This window comes from Uloborus diversus, chromosome 5, assembly GCF_026930045.1.
Source record: "Uloborus diversus isolate 005 chromosome 5, Udiv.v.3.1, whole genome shotgun sequence".
In the NCBI taxonomy this organism is placed as follows: domain Eukaryota; kingdom Metazoa; phylum Arthropoda; class Arachnida; order Araneae; family Uloboridae; genus Uloborus; species Uloborus diversus.
Window position 1 is genome coordinate 47553062 of NC_072735.1, and position 19518 is coordinate 47572579.

The following is a 19518-nucleotide window of genomic DNA, read 5'->3' on the forward strand; positions in this document are numbered from 1 at the left end:
ACATTGTGTGTAACTTATAACCTTAATAGTTCAGGAACAAACAAGTTTTGAAAAAACAAATAATATATTACTCTTTTCACCTCCAACTGAAATATTTTTCATCATTTTATTCCTCACTAGCGGTACCCGCAAGGCTTTGCCCGTAGTCGAAAATTAAAAGGTCATTTGGTTTGCCTGTATATTTACAAATAGTGGATGATGAATTTCTCGCCAATTTGCTGTGTTAATTTGCTCGCCCATGTTGCGGTTCAACGTTATGATAATTTAGTAATTTACTCGTTCACGTTATAATCATTTGCTCGGTAAAATGTTTTTAAAATTGGAATAAAAAATAACAAAATCGTATTTTCGAAAAATCGCTTCGAGATGCACACCGCCCTGTTACAAACTAATTCTGTGCGAAATTTCATGAAAATCGGCCGAATGGTCTAGGCGATATGCGCGTCACAGAGGTCCTGACAGACAGAGAGCTAGACAGAGAGACTTTCAGCTTTGTTATTAGTAAAGAAAACGTCATTTCACTTACGTCTTTTCCTTGTGTCTTATTATATCCCGTACAACCTGCATAGCATGGTGAGAAATATGTAGATTTACCATCAGGTCCGCAAACAGGGGTATAAACTTTTGTTGTACATAAACAATCACTATTGCATGTATTTTCCAGATTAAATCTAAAGGAAAAGTAATGTACAATATTAAAAAATGCAAACGTTTTCAAAATTTTGTTTTAATTATTTATTTTTTCCATACGTTAAAAAAGTTAAGATTTTGCCCAAATAGCCAGCTCATTTATTTATTTATTTCTCTCCTGATGTAAATAAGCATGCATCAAATTGGCAAGGAACGGCTTCAGGTGCACTCAAAAGTCGTGTTTTACCTATCGTGCAAATTAAAATTCGGCATCAATGACCAAACGTTAAATTTATTGTTTGTATTGACGAATATTGAAATGCTCTAAAAAATGCTATAATGAGAAAAGTTAAATTCACAGCCTGTATTTCTCAATATAAGGCTATGATTTTGGAACTGTTGAACCAAAACTAATAATAATAATAATAGTAGTAGTAATATATCCCTTAAAAATATTATTGCCAATAATAAATAATTAATGCATATATTTGACTCATGAAACACTAAAACATCAATACAAATTAACAGGAATAATTTCGCAACACCTTTTAATTGATCGCAGAATAATAAGGAAAAATAAAAGAATTATTTAGTGATCTATGTGAACTAGTAATATGTAAATTGGCAATATTTTTAACTATAGATAACAAAAAAAAATACTCTCGAGTATCCGTGTGTTTCGGGTTATCTAGTTAAAATGTCTCAATTTGACATTTAACCTACATAAAGTGGTTTTTTTTTTTTTTTTTTTTTGGTTCGTGTTATCTTGTAAAAATATCGTGTGTGTGTTTTCGTGTTATCTAGTTAAATTCATTTATTTTACTACTATTTATATTGCGACTTATTTATTTTACTGGTTCGCATAGAGCATTAAAATACTCCTTTGATCTTCTAAAATATTCTGAATCAAAATTAATACACGTATGCCTATCTATATGTGCGTGCGTGTCTGTGTCAGTGTACTAGAGAATATCTCCTTTTCTCGTAATTCCTCGTCAAGTCCTAAAAAGGACTGCAAGCAGTTCTTTTCGGATGTGGATGATTTCCTCATGATTTCAAAATTTTTGACGAACAGACAGAGTTTAATCAAAATGTGTGAAATCAGAAACGTGTGAAAAGGGTATAAAAATAGTTGAATCGATTCGTAATCGTTTTGAATCAATCCTCAATCTGTGTAATATTTCTGCAACTATTAAATAAATGATTTCACGCCAGTTTTTTATTTGTTTCCAGTTGCGTGTTAAATCGGAAAAGAATTTTTCTGAATTGTAGTAAAAAATAAAAAGCATAATTATTTCGTCGTACACTGCTTGACATAGAAAATGCAACACCAAGAAGGTCAGAAAGTGATGAAATTTGGAAAAAAGACAGAGACAGCAAGGAATAATAAATGATCTCAATTTCAAAATGATAGACAGAATACAAAGCAAGAACAGCGTCGCGTCGGCTTTGTAGGATGTAGGACCACCGTGGACACGAAGATTCAGATATAATTAAGTACTGGTGTACTGGTTACGAAATATATTTTCCATATTTGCCTTTATTGCATTCATAAATGAAAGCTATTCCTTCTTTATCTCACCAAATAGAAAAAGGTTAAATGTAAAGAAATAAATAAAAAAGAAAATGCTTATAAATATTGAATGTTTTGAGCAAAACATCGAAGTTAACTAATAATTTTGAAATTATATTACCTAAAGAAATCCGCAGCATACTTTTTTCAGTTATTTCTTTATTTTTGTACTAAAATGGTTTTCGAAATGATTACCGTACAAGTTATTTTAGCTAACGATTTTCGCAATCAACTTACAAGGTGTGTAAGTATTTGGTATATTATTATTGTCATTTTCATGTTAATAACATTATTTCCGGGATAATAGCTAAGGTTTAAGAAATCTGACACGCAATTATTTTTGAGAACGAACATCATAAATTTAGTTTTACCTGTTTTGTTTTGAGATAATTATTTTAACTGAAGATAAACAGCATGATAAAAGTTAATGATGCAGGAAAACCAAGCAATCGATTAACAAAACACATGTTAGGGCTCAAAAAAGTAGGCATAGTTCAAATTCTGGGAGAGCGTCTTGTTCTCGATTGATTTGAAGAACGAAGTCGTAGTTAAAGGAAAGAGGAAATTATGGTCCAAACCAATTTATTATTTTATAACTTTTTGAAGCTAAAATCTCTCGAGAGGTTTAACCAAGTCTAGCCAGGTGTCATATATTTTTAGAATCAAAGAATAAAAACTACAAATTTGACTTAAAATATTTGTAAGAATAAATGATCAATTATTCATGCTGCATAAATACCCGCTGTTAGAACTAACAGCCAGCAAAAAAACTGACTACAAAGTGAAAAAAAAGCATAAACTGTCGAAAATATGCAACGGATTGCGGATGTTCAATCACGACTTTCTTGTATGTTGAGCACATTCAGTACCGTAAAGTGGGGCTACTTGAGCCTCCGGGGACTACTTGAGCCTCCAGGGGCTACTTGAACCCATGAGAAAAAGTCTTCAAAATGCATCCTGGTCCTATATAACTCAATGTATAGACTTTAAAAACTTTCTCCATGACATGTAGCAATACTATGTAGAAACTGGAGCATGAAACAAAGTTTCTGCTATTTCCACCTTTTTCTGATTGAGGTTAAGATTACAAAATGTCTAAACAGTTTTTTTTTTTTTTTTTTGTGTGTGTGTGTGTTAGCAAACTTTCATATGTAAGTTCATGGAAACATCTGATATCATCAAGGTCGAAATAGTTTTATGTTTGCATTCTATTTCTTAATAAAATAACAGTGGTTTAAGGTTATAGTTATATAAGAAACACAGTAACTAATATAAGTTAGTAAAAGTGCACTGGTTGCCTTAAAATGGGGCTACTTGAACCCAGCGTTCAAACAGCCCCAAACCACATTTCATCACTAAATTATGTTAAGTATGGTTTGTAATCTTCTAAAATAAAAAGGTTTTTTACTATTTATACCCGTTTTTTGCAGATCTGGGGGATAAAAAGGGTCCGAAAGTAAAATTGAACCCTTTGAAGTAAGAAGTAATGCGGATTATTTAGAGGAAAAATTACAATTGTGTCCAGATTCAACTAATTCCGGATAAATGCCTTAGAGTGGCATCAGCCCATTTTGACTTAAGTATATCAACTCTCAAAAGGAAATTAAAAGATCGTTCACAAAACAAGCCTGGGCGGGGCATCCTGTAGTATTTAGTAGCTAGGAAGAGCAGATATTAAATAATATCAGAGAAAAAACCCGCCCAAACCATTAAATTGAGGGGTTTTCATTTTTTCTAATGTTTAAATAACGAGCATTTCAATTGGTTTTAGCTATAGTTAGATTATGTTTCTATTTGAGAAATTATGTTTGCCTAAAAATATGTTTTTATGTATACATTGATTTTATATTAATTTATATAAATAATTTGCAATTTAAAGAACTAGTTTGCTCACTAGAATGTATGTTTAGAGTTTTTTTTTTTTTTTTTCAAAATCATTGGTTCTTCTTGATACCACCACCAGTTACACAGCTTTTTCTGGTGGATTTGCTTCGTGAGATCAAGTAGCCCCAGCGCGGCGCGACTTGAACCCAACTTTAAAAAATAGAAAAATACATAAAGAGTTAAAATTGTTGTTTAAAACAGGCTTAAAGTGGTAGCAGAACGTCTGAAAAGTGGTAAAAACAAGGTTATCAGTTCACGTTATGGGTTTAACAAAGCATTCAGTGTAGAACTCGCAAAAAGTATTAAATTTCGGGTCCAAGTAGCCCCACTTTACGGTACTGATGAAGGGACTCCATTGTAGTCATGAAACAGCTATTTGCAGCATTTTCTTGTGCTTTATTTACGTAACTTTTTCCACTTTAATCGTATTTTTTCACGAAGCATTTTCGATAATTTTTCAAATAGCAATAACTGTTTGGAATACATTGGTCATACCAGGTTCTATTATTGTTATATAATTCTGAACTATTTCGTTTAGACAAAAAAAATGAAAACTATTTTTCAAGTTCATAAAACAATAGAGAGATTCATTGCATTTCAAAAAACGAACCATTTTTTGTTATAATTACTACGTGATAAACCAAGTTAAAATTTAAACTATATTTTTTAAACTCACAGAGATTTCCAAGCATTTTCAGCTGAATACAAATTCTGGATTACGTAATACTTTCGAAACAAACTGCGTTATTATCTCGTCTTGAATGAGTAAATAATACAGGGTTATTACAAATGACGGACCTAATTTCAAAACTTTGTATTTATTTAAGTATCAATTCTAAATGAATAATACTTACAGCAAGGGATAGAGGAAATGTCAAAGATTTTTTTCCGTTGTTGAACAGGTCCCTTCCTCAGCGATGGATAGGACATGCATGGGTCAAAATGACCTGGCTCTAAAGTTCTGGCCACCGAGATCTCTTGATCTCACCCCATTAGACTTTTTCTTGTGGCGTTGCTTGCACGTGTTTTCATTGCTTTCACGTGTGTGGGGCGAGTTTAGCTATCGTTTAGATGTTTCCCGCTATAAGCATGCAAAAAAAAACCTTGACATTTCTTCTATCCATTGCTGTAAGTATTACTTATTTGGAATGATACTTGGATACAAATTTTTGAAATTGGGTCCATCATTTGTTATAAAACTGTATATATTTAGTCTAACTACGGAATGTATGAAATTGGCAAACATCCGGTTAAGACGCGACAATCTGAATCAGGGGGAAAAGTAAAAACTTGATGCGCGTGTTTCTCTCATTTGAATCAGGGGGAAAAGTAAAAACTTGATGCGCGTGTTTCTCTCATTTCATTTGAATTAGACTCTGCTTAATTTGGAGGCTAACATACATCTGCAAAAGTTGACATCCCTGAAAACTAATAGATGCGTTCATTTCCGCCTGTAAAACGGATGTCAGACAATCCGTGGGCAGACAATACATATATGACGAGATATTTTATAATTTCGTACAGAATGAATGAAAAGTATCACACACATTTTCAAAATACTAAATAACAAAACGGGAATAAAAACATCCTGAATTGCAATCAAAAGTTAATTAACTGAAATACTTAAGGTTTCGTGCCAAATGGTTTTACATGTACATATATATACATACAAATGTTTTTACATTTAACTCTTAAATTCTACTAGAAAAACTTTAAGATGGAATTTTTTCTATGCAATGAACTTCTGAATATACTTTAGTTTTCATTATTGCTATGAAATGCTAACAAAAATGCCAAAAAGAAAAGGGTTAATTGAATAATTGAATATAATAGTTAAAAACAGGAAACTTCAAGAGCTACAAACTGAAATGAAACTTAGTGCAAAGTATTTATTGCATAAAAAGGTAATGTTATGGAAAGGTATTTAACGTGCTCTTAACAAAAGGTGGAGAACTCTGGGGGAAACAGAATGATTTCCAGTTATCCAAGAAAGGCAGTAGTGGCTCTTTTTAGAGATTTCATTGGGCATGACTAATTTTGAGAGGCTATCTCTATGTTGAATCAATAGTGACCTCAGATTATCTTTTAATGTGATTCTAATCAAACAATGACCTTTTAACATTTGAACAATAGCAGTGGCGTCACTAGGGACGGAGGCGGTCCACCCCGGATGTCACCCGTCTGGGGGGTAACACCCAAGTTGAAATTGCAAGTGTTTGAAAAATATAAAGCTAAAATGCATTTTTAAGACTACTAATTTCAAAATCCCCCCCCCCAGGGGAGGGTTACCACAAATTACCGCTTCGGGTGTCACCCATGCTAGGTATGCAATTGATTATAGTATTGAGTTATCCTAGTAGGAGGACATAGGTAAAAAGTACAACTAAGGACTTAGACGCTAATGTGCAGGGTTTGCAAAATAAATAAATAAAATAAATGGGTATTTATTGATTTTAAAAAAACCGTCCTATGCTATCCTCAGTTTTTACAGCTCACTGACAAATCAATAAAATTTCTTATTTTCTATGTACTAAACAATATGGGAACATTACTTTCAAAATAAATATTTTATCGAATATAATCTTTTCCACCTCTGTAACAATTCTTTCAGTTTGTAACATTATAGTTGGTAACAGTATTGTAACAAATCAAAATTTTTTTCAACCACAAAAAAAAGAAAAAAACTTTACTAAATTGATCATATTAAATAAGTGTGATCAATTTATTCAGAGCAATTGCCACACAGAAAAATCGTTCAAAGTATTATAGTTTCTCTCAGTAAATCATCATTATCGATACGTAATACCACAGCAAGGTATCATGACACTAACAAGCGCCATTTCCTGTTCTAATTAACACTAAATAATAACAAAATCGACACGCTCAGTGGGTATTACATTTGCATCAACATTATTAATCTAATAGAGAAAGAAATTTAACTTTTTGTCAGATTGTTTTTTCAAACCTGTATTTGTATTTTGTTTTAGCTGAACCCTTTTGAAAGAAAAATTTCAAAACAAGGAAGTTCACTTACAGTGGATTTGATACAGAGCTGGTTCCAGTCAACTGATAAACGGGGCAAGTAATGACCATGCAGCTTATGAGAGCAATGACGCTAAAAGATTCAGCTATTACTATTCCTCCGGTCATTACCCTTGGTCTAGGTCGAAACTTTCGGATCGCTATGCCCCCGAAAAGTATGCCCAGTTGCATACCGATAATACTCGCAGGACCTTTAAACAGAAATACATATTATTACCAAAAGAGTTCATTATATCTTCACCATGCCTATGTACAGGGCTTGGCTTTCAAAAAAAAAGAGTGGGAGCAGCCTCATGTTCTTTGGAACATATAGTCATACAAAAATAATCTGAATTCTGGAAAAAAAAAAAAAAAAAGTTAAAGAGAACACTTTTCGTGAGCTCACGTACAAATAAATAGCTTTGTATCCGTGAGGCACTTTTTGGGTTTTCAGCACGGTAATGTTTGATTTTATTTAATAGCAGACTGCAACTCAGTAGTTGGGAGGATATATTATGAAAAGTATCATTGATTTAATAATATTTGTAGGACAATGATATGTGAAGAAATTTAGAAACGCTAACGTAAAACATATTATGCAAAAAGAAGAAAATATTCTCTTTTTCTGTTCCAGAACTGTTCGAAAGATATCATCAGTTATACTTAATACTGGTACATTCCTCGCTGCTGTGCTCTAACTGACACAGAAAACTATTGGGTCTTAACTTCTGGTGAAAGAAAAAGTTGGTTAGCTGCTCGCCTATTTAAGTTTTAGTCTCATGTGTGTCTATAAGGAAAAAAATTGAGTGTTGGTGTGCGGAAAGGAAATTATTATTCTTCAGTTTCGATTAGAGCTTTGGTGGGCTTCGGAGCGCAATATTGAGGAGTTCCGCTGCTTATCACCTATTTACAAAAATTTGCTGAGAAAAAGAAGCGCAGGAGCTGAGCTCCCGTGAGCTTCCTTGCAAATTAAATCCTGCCTCTATACATACTATGTACGTAAAATACTTTCGTGAGAAGGTCAAACGCAGTATCTGCAGAAAGGTGTTTCTGGGGTATTTGAAGAAACGTGTTTTGGATTTCTTACCAACAATAAGGAAATGTTTCGATTTGACGTTTTTTTCGTGCTTTGTTTATGTACTAAATAAGCAAGCTAGCACAATAAATCTAAACTACTTGTAAAATACTTGACAAGAATTCGAAAAAAACGAAAAATTTTCTGATACTGCGATTTACCTATCCACGGTGGAATAAGTCAATATATTTAGTTTTTCAGGACAGACGGTAGATATTTTTATAAATGATTTTAAAATTCAGGATTATTTTAATTTGCATTTATAAGAGTAAATAGCATTTTAGAGACACCGTAAAACTTATGTGGAGAAGCACAATGGGATTGTTTCCTTCAGTCAAAAGTACTACTTTTAATCACTGAAATTGATAGAATAAGCAAATAATAATAATATAATAATATAACACTCCATTTTATATCATTATAATATTAATATAACAGGGAGTGAGAAAAACTTTCATTTTCCCAAGGCTGGATTTTTAATTATTTTTTTTAAATGTCCGATTTTGAAAATAAGACGTGGTCTTTATGACGTCACAAATGATGTACTTTTTCGAATCTGACTACCAAGATTCCACGTTATGATAATCAAGCAGTGGATTAAATATTTCGCTCTAAGCTTGCTATCAACCATATCGTTACCAACACATGTGAGTAAAGATGCGAATTAAATATTGCACTCTGCGAAAGGCAACAGTGAATGGCAGTTCATCAATTGAGATGTCATCGGTAGAAGCGTAAAGAATGAAAGCGCATCAATTAAATTAATTATTTAAAAATATTAAACTTGATCAAATTATTTAAAAAGTGGTTAGATCCTATATTTTGAATCATGCTCTTTCAGAAATAAATACTTTTAAAATTTTGGCAACGACCCCATTATTGAGGATCAATCTCACATTTCTATTGCATTTACAATTAGAACTATCTAGAATTACCTAAAGAGTGTGGAAAATAAAAATGTGTCATTAGTAAGCAACAAATTCATCAATACGTATTATTTACCAATAGGGGCATCATGGGGCCGTGTCGTGGAATCAAAGAGGAATTTCCACCAACTACAGCCTCATTAGGTCACTGGTCGACCTATCCGTCATTTTGGTTCCAAGACTTCAGTCTTGGGAAAAGTGTTTCGAAATGCGTAATTATTTTCTCTAGTTGCTACGTCGAAAAATAACTGACGATGAGTTAAGTAAAATATCACTTTAAGCAAATCTAGCGAAGTTACTGATTTCTTGAATCAAATAACTGCTTGTAGTGAAATTTTTTCCTGCAGTAAACACCAATTTCATACTTTTTTACTCGCTTTATAAATCTGTTTTAATAAAATCTTCTCCTCTAATAGAATGAAATTTTTAAATATCAACGAAGCAACACATTTAAAACATAGACACCAGTTTTTGGACACGTACCACTGGCGCAGCGTAGGGGGGATGAAAACACCCCCCAGATCCATTGGTTTTAACATAAATGCAAATTCTAATACAGTAGTTTATACAGGGATATTGGAAACTATACTTTTGAAGGAGTCACCCAGTTTAAATTACTTGGGTGCACTCATTACCAGTAAGAATGAGTTTAAAGTTGAAATCGGAAATCGAATTTTGATGGCAAATAGATGCTACTTTGGCTTAAAGAGCCAATTAAAATCTAAGCTCCTTTCCATTAATACAAAAATAAACCTATACAAAACACTCATAAGACCGATCATTTTATACGGTAGTGAGACATGGGCAATTAATAAAACAGAGGAAAACAGACTTCTCATTTTTGAAAGAAAGATCCTTCGGGCAATTTTTGGAACAGTAAAAGAAAATGACACTTGGAGAAGTTTATATAACTTTGAAGTATACCGTAAATACCGACAACCCAACATCTTAAGAGTAATTAAAGCCAATAGAATCAGATGGCTGGGGCACGTATTTTACGTGCAGATCTGGACCCGGTTAAAAAGCTAACTTTTTCAAGGATTGAGGGTACAAGGAGAAGGGGAAGACCAGCAACAAGGTGGCTGGATAGTGTTGAGAAGGACCTTAAAATTTTGGGAGTGAACAGGTGGAGAAACCTGGCAACGTGTTGTACCGCCTGGAGGAAGCAGACAAAGAAAGCCTTGGCCTGCACCAGGCTGTTGTGCTGATGAAGAAGAAGAAGAAGAAATTTATACAGGGTACGGAGAAAGTTCCCACAATTTTGTTTAAAACGATTTTTTAGCGTTAAAATCGTATGTCGGCGATTTATTTGGCACATATTGTTTATAGGCATTAATAGTATTTGAGGTTTAAGCATTTGTTCTTTGTTAGTTCATTGAGTTAGTGAGCTATGAATCGTGAAAATGTGCGTGTTACTCTCGTTGGATTACACAAGAAGGAAATGAAAACAACCGATATTATTCGAACGACTGGATTGAAGAGTAAAACAGTCTATGGCGCTGTGAAACGCTACAAGGAGACTGGAGGGACTGCCGACCGTCCACGGAGTGGTCGTCCAACCACTGCAACGACTCCAGCGAATATGCAGAAGATCCGCTGTCGCATCCGTCGCAATCCAGAGCGCTCAATGCGAAAGATGGCCAAAAAACTGGAGATCAGCGAAAAAAGCGTCCGAACCATTGTGAAAAACAAGTTGGGACTTCGTTCTTACAAGATCAATCGCCTCCAATTCCTCAATGACACAATGAAGTAGAAAAGATTGATAAAAGCTCGACGGATGCTTCGCTTGACCGCTGGTGCTCGCCTTTCGAAGGTTCTCTTTACCGATGAGAAGATCTTCACCATCGAACCCACACGTAACCGTCAAAATCATCGCCAACTGCTTAAGAAGTGTCAAAAGAAGACAGCTGCTGCCAAAATCATCGGGCACAGTCACTTTCCAAGCTTCGTAATGGTCTGGGCTGGCATTTGTGCCACTGGGAAGACGCCGCTTGTTTTCATTGACAGAAACGTCAAAATTAATGCTGCGAGCTATCAGCAGCGGGTTCTATGAGATGTACTGAGGCAATGGGCAACAGAACACTTTGGCCAAGATGGATTCACACTCCAACAAGACTGGACTCCTGCGCATTCGGCCCGATCGACGATTGCCATCTGCGAAGATCTGTTTCCAGGTTTTTGGGGCACGGATATTTGGCCCCCTAACTCACCGGAACTCAATCCGATAGATTATTCAGTGTGGTCAATCGGAGAAAAAAATCTCGGGAAAACGATACGCCACGGTCGACATGCTCAAAACGGCTCTGAGGCGTGCCTGGAATGAGATAACGGTGGATGCGTGCGCGAGCATCGTCGGCAATTTCAGACTGCAACTCCGTAAATGTATTGAAGCCCAAGGAGCCAATTTTGAGCAATTGTTATAATTTTTTTGCTTAATGTTATTAGTATTGTTTCAATAAAGAGTTTTTATTGCTTTAACTTGTTGATTTGTTGAATTATGTGTTAGTTACAGCCTCTTGAAATATCTAATAAAATTGTGCGAACTTTCTAAGCACCCTGTACATATGAAAGGGCTGTTTTGATCAAAAAAAAACCCCTCCAGAATGTATTTTTCATTCAAAAAAAACCCCTGCAGAAGGTATTTCTGGCTGCTCTAGTGACACATACTAGTGATATACCATGCGCATGCTTTTGGAACCAAAATGTTGGACGACTGGCCTTAATACCAGTAGACAAATCAATGCGCAAACTTTTCTTTTCGCCGATTGCGCCTGGAAATTAATGCGCTATATGCGAAAAGAAGAGGCAAGGATAACTGTTTCAGTAATAGAATCATTTACTGCTTCATCATAGAATCTTACCTGAATAAAGACTAGCTTTTGAGGCGGATTGGCGAAATTGCATTTCCATGTATTTCGGAAGCAAAACATAGTACCCCACGACTCCATTTAATCTCAAGACGCCTCCAAGGTAATGGCAAATCAAAATTGGATTCTTGCCCAACCTTTTCATTGCTTTCCCCATATCTAAAAGAAAAAGAAACTGATCATGATGAGAAGTAAAGTTATATATTTTTATAAACGACTAAACAAATAATATCAGGAATTTCACATGTTTTGCTCACAAAAAAAAATGGAATTAATGGGGCGCAAAATACATGGAACACGTTTTCTGGGCAGAAAATGAATAACGTTCACTCATAAATTAAGTTTAACCATCTTTAAATTCCTCATTTCGGGGCATTTTTTCTTTTTTTGCACTAGCAATTTTAAATTCGCGTACGCTCAAGGAAAACTGTTACGATTCCTCGCAGACATCAAGGTTTAGATTTTAATATGCGTCCTATTTACACCACTATTACTGCCCAATTCGTTCTTGTGCACTACAAAATAAAAAATAAATAAATAAATAATTTTCAGTAACAACAATATCATGACCTATGTTTACCATTGAGAAGGAATGTTTACCTCTTACAAAAAGCCTGTCGCAGTAAGTTTATGATCAAGAATTATGCAACAATTATATTAACGAAATACTATTTCAAAAGCAGGTATTAGGAAATTTCATTCACTTCCTGAACCAGCTGTGCTCAAAAAAAAAATTAAAATGAGTTCTCGCCTGCATTTTTCTTCACATATTCTAAAACTTTATCAACTTAAAAATTAATTTAGATGATGTATAGGGCTATTATGAAGGTTTCGTAAACGTTGCGTTTGGCTATTTATTCTGCACTTAATAAATTCTTTGTGGTTTGTAAGCGCAGTAGTACCTGATATAAGCTTATTACTCCAAGAAAGTTATTTGCTGCAGTGCAACTATAAATAAGGATTCAATTGAGTTTTTCCAACAGAAAGTACTCTATAATAAATAAATTTTATACTTTTGCATTGAATAATTTTCAATTGGTGATAGTTCAAAGCTCTTATGGGCCAGATATCGTCCCATTGAGTTTCGATATCAAGATTCTCCCCCCCCCCTAAAATGAAAGGATATTTTTTCTTGCTAAAACATTTTCAAAATCGTAAATAAATCAGCAAACTTTATCTCAGTTCTTTATCTTTTAACAGTTTCAAAAATATTATAAATAAAACTTTTGAAAGGAAAATTAGGATAAAATTTTATTACTCCCAAGGACAAAAACAATTTATATTCCACTTGGAGTTTTTTGTAGCCACAGAGCAAGGGCGCCCATATAGGGGGAAAGGGGAGTTCGAGCCCCCCCCCCTTGAAATTAGAACTTCTTTGCTTTTAGTACATTTTTCTTTGCAAAAAAGTAAACACCTTTCTCCTCCAGCTATTAATGAATAAGTTATTAAAAATGTCAAATTTTAATGACTCTAATCCGTACTGAAATCAGTTTCCACGGGGGAAATATTCAGCTAAACCACGGGGAAAATATTTGAGCCCCCCCTCCCCCTTGCAACTTTTCATATGGGCGCCCATGCCACAGAGCGAAGGATTGCTGTTAGTTTAGAATCCAACTCTACTAGAGGTATATCAGGAATTTTATTTCAAAATTCTGTTGCTGTTTTTGCTAGTGCTGCTAATTATATTTTATTCTGCTATAATAGTGCTATTAATTATATGTTGCTATATTAGTGCTGCTAATGCTGCACTAATTTTGCATCTTTAAACGAAAAACTCATCAAATAGTATTTAGAAAAAAAATACCGAAATTTTCTGTCCTGAAATTATTATTAAATCCTCGTATTTAATTTAAATGAAAAAGAACGAAAAAAAAATCACAAATTGCCAAGAAAATTTAGTATGTAGTTATTTTAACGTGTACGAAAAAATTTATTAGAGAACCATTTTTTTTTTAAGTGTGTATGTATGTGTGTTAAACTTTCATACTGGTTAAAAGGTTCCGTTACAGCCATTATATAGCTGTGTGCTGTATTTTCTTGAAAATTTGTGCTTTATTTACGTTGTTTAATCATTTCAAAAATATTTTATCGCAAAGCAGAGTTAATCATTTTTCATTATCCCTGCAATTGATATCTTGCATATTTTCTTATTCGATATGTAATGTTTCTGCACTAAAATGGTTTAACACCCATGACGCGTGCGGCGTTACAACACTTGTATTTTTTTTAATTCAACTTTTATTGACTCGTGCAGCTCCCCTGCTGAAAGTTGCGATACATGAAAACATAACTAGGTGCGGTTCACTCTTTTTTAAAGCGCAACATAGCATAGTTTTTCCAATTCCTAATTCATTTCTAACGTAATTAACCTTTCATAATTTGTCTAAATGCTACCAGGGGATCACGTGACCTTCCGCAGCACTGCGTGTCCCGAATACAAACTGGATTTTCCGATTAAAAAAACTGTCAATAAGTATTAACCCAGATAAAAAGCAATCAGACTCGTATAATGCACTGAATTTGTGAACATGCTGTTATTCGATTGGCAAATAAACACAAAATAGAAAGCCATGTGTTACAAAATGGATCTCAGTTGGAGATCGTAAACGTTCACATTCTAAATCACCGAAAATCCATCAAGGATGGTGTCATCCTTTTAAATCTTTGAAAGTTTTAGTTTGCAAGGAATCCTTAACGAATTTGTGACTCATGTATGCACCTTTTCTCTTTTAAAAACATGACTTTTCAATCTCTATTTAAAAAAATTATAAGATAAATCCAATTATTTCATTTTGCAATAATGTCGTTAAATTGGATCGAACAATTAAAAACACAAATCTAGAAGTTGAAGATACATTTAGTAAAAAGGTCAATTCTTACCTTTTAATTGTTCAATTGGGGACTTAGGGGCTTCTTCTTTCTTTTTTTGAAGACTTGATGGCAACTTCTTTCCGGGGAAGCGTTTGGGAAATAAGATCATAGGCACCGAAAAAATAAATATCGCTACACCCAAAATTATAAAGCCGAGCCACCACGCTCCTACCCATCTTGGATCCTTCGTTCCAAATCCTGGATCATCTGAAATTACAAAAAAGCCCAATTTATTTTTATAGTTTAAATTAAATGTGCTTTAAGTTCAAGTTGATTTGTTAGAAATTATAGCTTCATGGATGATAAGACTGTTAGTAAATTTATTGCTCCTTACAATTTTACTTGATCCATAAACGGTTCGCTTATTTCATAAGTCAACTATTTCATGATGCTATTTCCAATGTTATTATAAGTATAGACTATTTTATTGCAAAACTTTACGTATTAGTCTACTTAGACATGATATTGAGAGCAATATGGATTGCATTAACAAATTAATTACAAACATTTTACAACTTGAATGCAGGCTTGTCAAGGCTCAATGTCTAAAAAATAGTTTAGGAGCCTTATATCATTTAGAGCAGTTACTCATGTGCTAATGGACAGAAATTATGTCTAATCTGTGAAAATTGACTGAAAAAAAATTCTCGTGAGCTTGAATTTAACTTAAACATCAATGAGTGTGCATAAAAATACCAAAATGTATGCCAGAGACGTCATGGATTCGATTTCCCTATTGGAAACCCAGGTGTTATTTTCTTCTCTTTCAACAAGCAAAGATTATCGTTTTGTAACTCATTTTTTTAGTTAAAAACTATCAAGCCTAGCCTAGGATCTAGCAACACCAAATCCAATTTGTAAGATACTGCTTCATTTTAGTATAGTTAGCACACACGCTGTCATTTTTCAATCATCAAATTCTTTACAGATTGCAGTTTTTTTTTTTTTTTTTTTTTTTTTTTCAACTACAGGTAAGCAAAGCTATCTAAAATCTTTGTCACGGTCATAACCAGAAACAGCTATTCGTTATTATGTATAATCCGCTCGCAATAATAAGCGATCCTTTTTTTGCTTTGCATACAATTTTTACATAGACTCTTATCGTTGTAGCTATACTTTGAATGATTGCTAGTGTTATTGATTATTTTAGTAATTTAACGCATACACTAATATCGTTTTTTACCTAATTTGCGCATTATTCGCGGATTCCCTTATCCGCAGTTACCGTGCCACTTTATTCTGCAGATAATCAGGAGTTTACTGTAGTACTAAAGAACAATAAAAATTGCTACCGAAACTTTTTTTTAATTACATCCGCTAACTTGGCACATAATAATTTTAGCAATCTTTCAGTGGATTAACGATTCATCTCTAGAGCAGAGTTTTCGATAAAGCTAAAGTGCATTCAAGTCAACACAGATTAAATAAATTATAAGGAAGAGAAGAACAAACGTTCGTAGATATACACTCAGAATAATGTAAGCGTGTGTAGCTAAGAAGAGAGCAGATTCAAACTTGACGTTTTTCGGAACTTGGAAATGGCTTAAATTTTTTGTTTTTGTTTTTTTTTTTTTTCGGAAAACTAAGTAAATGAACCACAGTTAACTGATCTTCTTCATTCTAATTATGAATGACATAGGTGAAATTATATTATTATAAAATGTTCAGCTGGTTTAACACTAAATATAGGGTGTTATACGCCCCAAAACAGTTGCCATTTCGCAATTAAACATGTTGCAATGATACATAAATGGTTTTATACCCGGGGCGAATTCGATCATTATTTAATTCCAAACTAGAAAAAAGAAATCGCTGAAATATAACGGGGCGCAATCAACGAGTAGATTTTAAATCATGTTGCCAATCCTAGAACGTAAATCTATATTGGCATGTTCAGAAACTACTTTTTTTTTTTTTTTGCCATATTTGTCTTCGATTGTACGTTAGCTTTATTGTACAAACTTGCTTATTTTATTTCCGCCGAAAAAAAGGCGCGAAAACAACATCAAATCCCGACATTTTCCTATCGTTTGTAACGCGTTTCTTCAAATATCTTGTAAACTCATTTTTGCAGATATTGACGTTTACCTGTCCACCAAGCAAACATGTATGAACTGTTATAACCATTCCCCATCCATGAGAAAATTCTGGTTGCATTACTGAGTACTGGGTTGATGACAATAATTTTGGTTTCACTTTCAGGGGCTCAAGCCAATACATAAAATCTCTTCAGCTTCTCAGACTGAAGGATATTAGGTTGTATAATAAGACGATGTCCTAAAGGCTGGATATATATATCAAAAATCGGCAGTAGAGGTTAAAGACTGACTGTTTCTCTAATAGAAGATTAATTTTAGTCTTGTTTTCACAAAAAAAAAAAAAAAAAGGGAATAATTGATACATGAAGAAATAAGTCAAGAGAATAGATAAAAATCGATTCTTTGTGTTAAAAAGGACTTTAATTCGCAAGTGAAGTAGTAGACATTTTATGGGAAAAGATTTTTTTTAGAAAATCAGTTCCGGTGGATTTCGGTGACAAGTCACCCCTGTTTTATATGTATATATCTATACCATTTACGGTGTTTCAGTTGTATTTACATAAACAAATACTAGCATAAAAATCACTGTAAATTTTAACTCTATTTTGTTAAGTTTTGTGCAGCACACACAAGAAATATAATGTTGAGGCTACGTACAATTTTAAGTTACAAAAAACTCACCTCACTAGTAAAAGGTAATAAATGTAATGCATATGACTAATGCACAACAAAGTTGTGACAGCTAATTTCTGTATTCAAGAATTTGGATTGCCCAGTTTTAATTATATTTTAATTATAAATTCAATAACGCAAAATGACTTACAAAACGGATCTTCGTAAAATTGAAGACATAATGAAGACAATAGGAATCCAACAGTTGGACCGAGCAGTCTGAGGGCAAATAATGTACCTAAAATGAAATTAATGCACTTGTTAAACATTTTAAATTGAAGTTGGGTAAACCAATTAATGTTTTTTAAAGCCTTTCAAAAACGCTTACAATAAATGTACGTTAGTTTAAAATCACTGGCAGTGTTTTAAACTCCAGGCAATTCATTTTCTTTTAGAAACAGAAAAACGGTTTTAAAAAACAGTTAGCAAAACATAAAAGCTTTGTTGTAAAACATTTGTAGCTGTAGTTGAAGCTCTTATGAAAAATATCAATTATCTTGTCAAAATTATTTAGAATGTAATTATATAGCATTACAAAATAAAAGGCTTTCCCCTCTTTTTTTTAATTTCTTTTCGCATGTGTGTGTATGTATTTAAAACTTAAACCATTTTTTGCGCATCTAATAGTATTTTCAATGGAATTCATCACTGATTATTTTTATGTGTACTTGCCATTCAAAAATACATTTTTTTTTTTTTTTTTTTACGAAACCAAGATTTTTCTGAGACACATGTCCATATTTTTATTCTCAATGTATAGTGATACTGACACGTACTGGTTCCATTAATAGATAATGCGTCAAATGATGACTTAAGTAGTATTACACACGATTGAAATGAAAAAGCAACGCAAATAAAGCCCTAATTGTAAAGAAAATATCGAAAAAAGCAATTAGAAGACTACGATGGTAGCCTCTTCATCGGTGCAAGTGCTCTCTTCACAACAAAAAGTCGTGAGTGAACACGACTTTTTTGCCGTTCGATAAGTCGTGAGGTGTTCTCTCGCGACTTTTTTGTTATGTATAGAACATCTTGACATTTATAAAGGAGCTTATAATAACTATTTGCTGTATTTTCTAGACAATTTTTGGTTTATTTAAGTTGTTTTTTCTTTATAGAGATTCACCGAATATTCGGTTTTGGTATTCGATACACTGCATATTCGGCAGGCAAACCTAATGTTTAGTTCGGCCGAATATTTCAGTATTCGGCAACCGAATCGTAAACAGATTTAATTGTTCGATAGTTGATAAACGAATATTTTTTTTTTACACTTCATGAAAGTTACAATATAATACCACAATACAAAGCTAATTCATATTGTTACTTATTAATTTTATCTCATTAGAATTAATTATAATGTAAAAGAAAACACATAGATGTTAAATTTAAATTTTGTTGCTTTTAAATTTCTTTTAGATTTTATGACACATTACATTTGACTTACTATTACAAACTTATTTAAATATGACACAGCAACAACAAACAAAAGACAACCCCATGATGTTAAGTAGTAATAATCAATTTATTACTACTTAACATTAACTTTTTTTCTCGTATATAAAATACACAATTAAGAAAAAAGTAAAACATTTGGATATTAAATTTTGCAGTACTTTAATATCTTTTACATCATATGAAATATTGACTTCTGTTTCAAAACAATTTAATTAAAATTAATCATTGTAATCAAAGTTTAACTATCCTTTACAATGCTTGAACTTCATTCCTCATTTTTTAATGATGATACACTTATTCATCAGTTACCAAAGAGGTTAACGTAGCAGAAAACCACTTGAATAATTTTACTGATATTTTGAGCAACTTGGTTTGTATTTATATGTAAGGTAAATGCAAGATTCTTTATTTATAACACAGCATGTTTTACCATAATTATCAATTATCAAATCATCCCCTCAGGAAAGGAACTATTTATTTATTTATGCAGAATTTCTGGCAA

The 19518-nt window shown here is 33.1% G+C and overlaps 1 protein-coding gene across 1 annotated transcript in view; it reads right to left on the reverse strand.

Moving 5' to 3' along the window:
* LOC129222871 (solute carrier organic anion transporter family member 74D-like) overlaps nt 1-19518 on the reverse strand; it is a 41031-nt gene that overhangs the window by 13153 nt on the left and 8360 nt on the right. Inside the window, 5 exon segments of the mRNA XM_054857429.1 lie at nt 527-671; nt 7122-7320; nt 11971-12135; nt 14857-15054; nt 17710-17796. Of these exon segments, the coding sequence (XP_054713404.1) occupies nt 527-671; nt 7122-7320; nt 11971-12135; nt 14857-15054; nt 17710-17796 (794 nt within the window).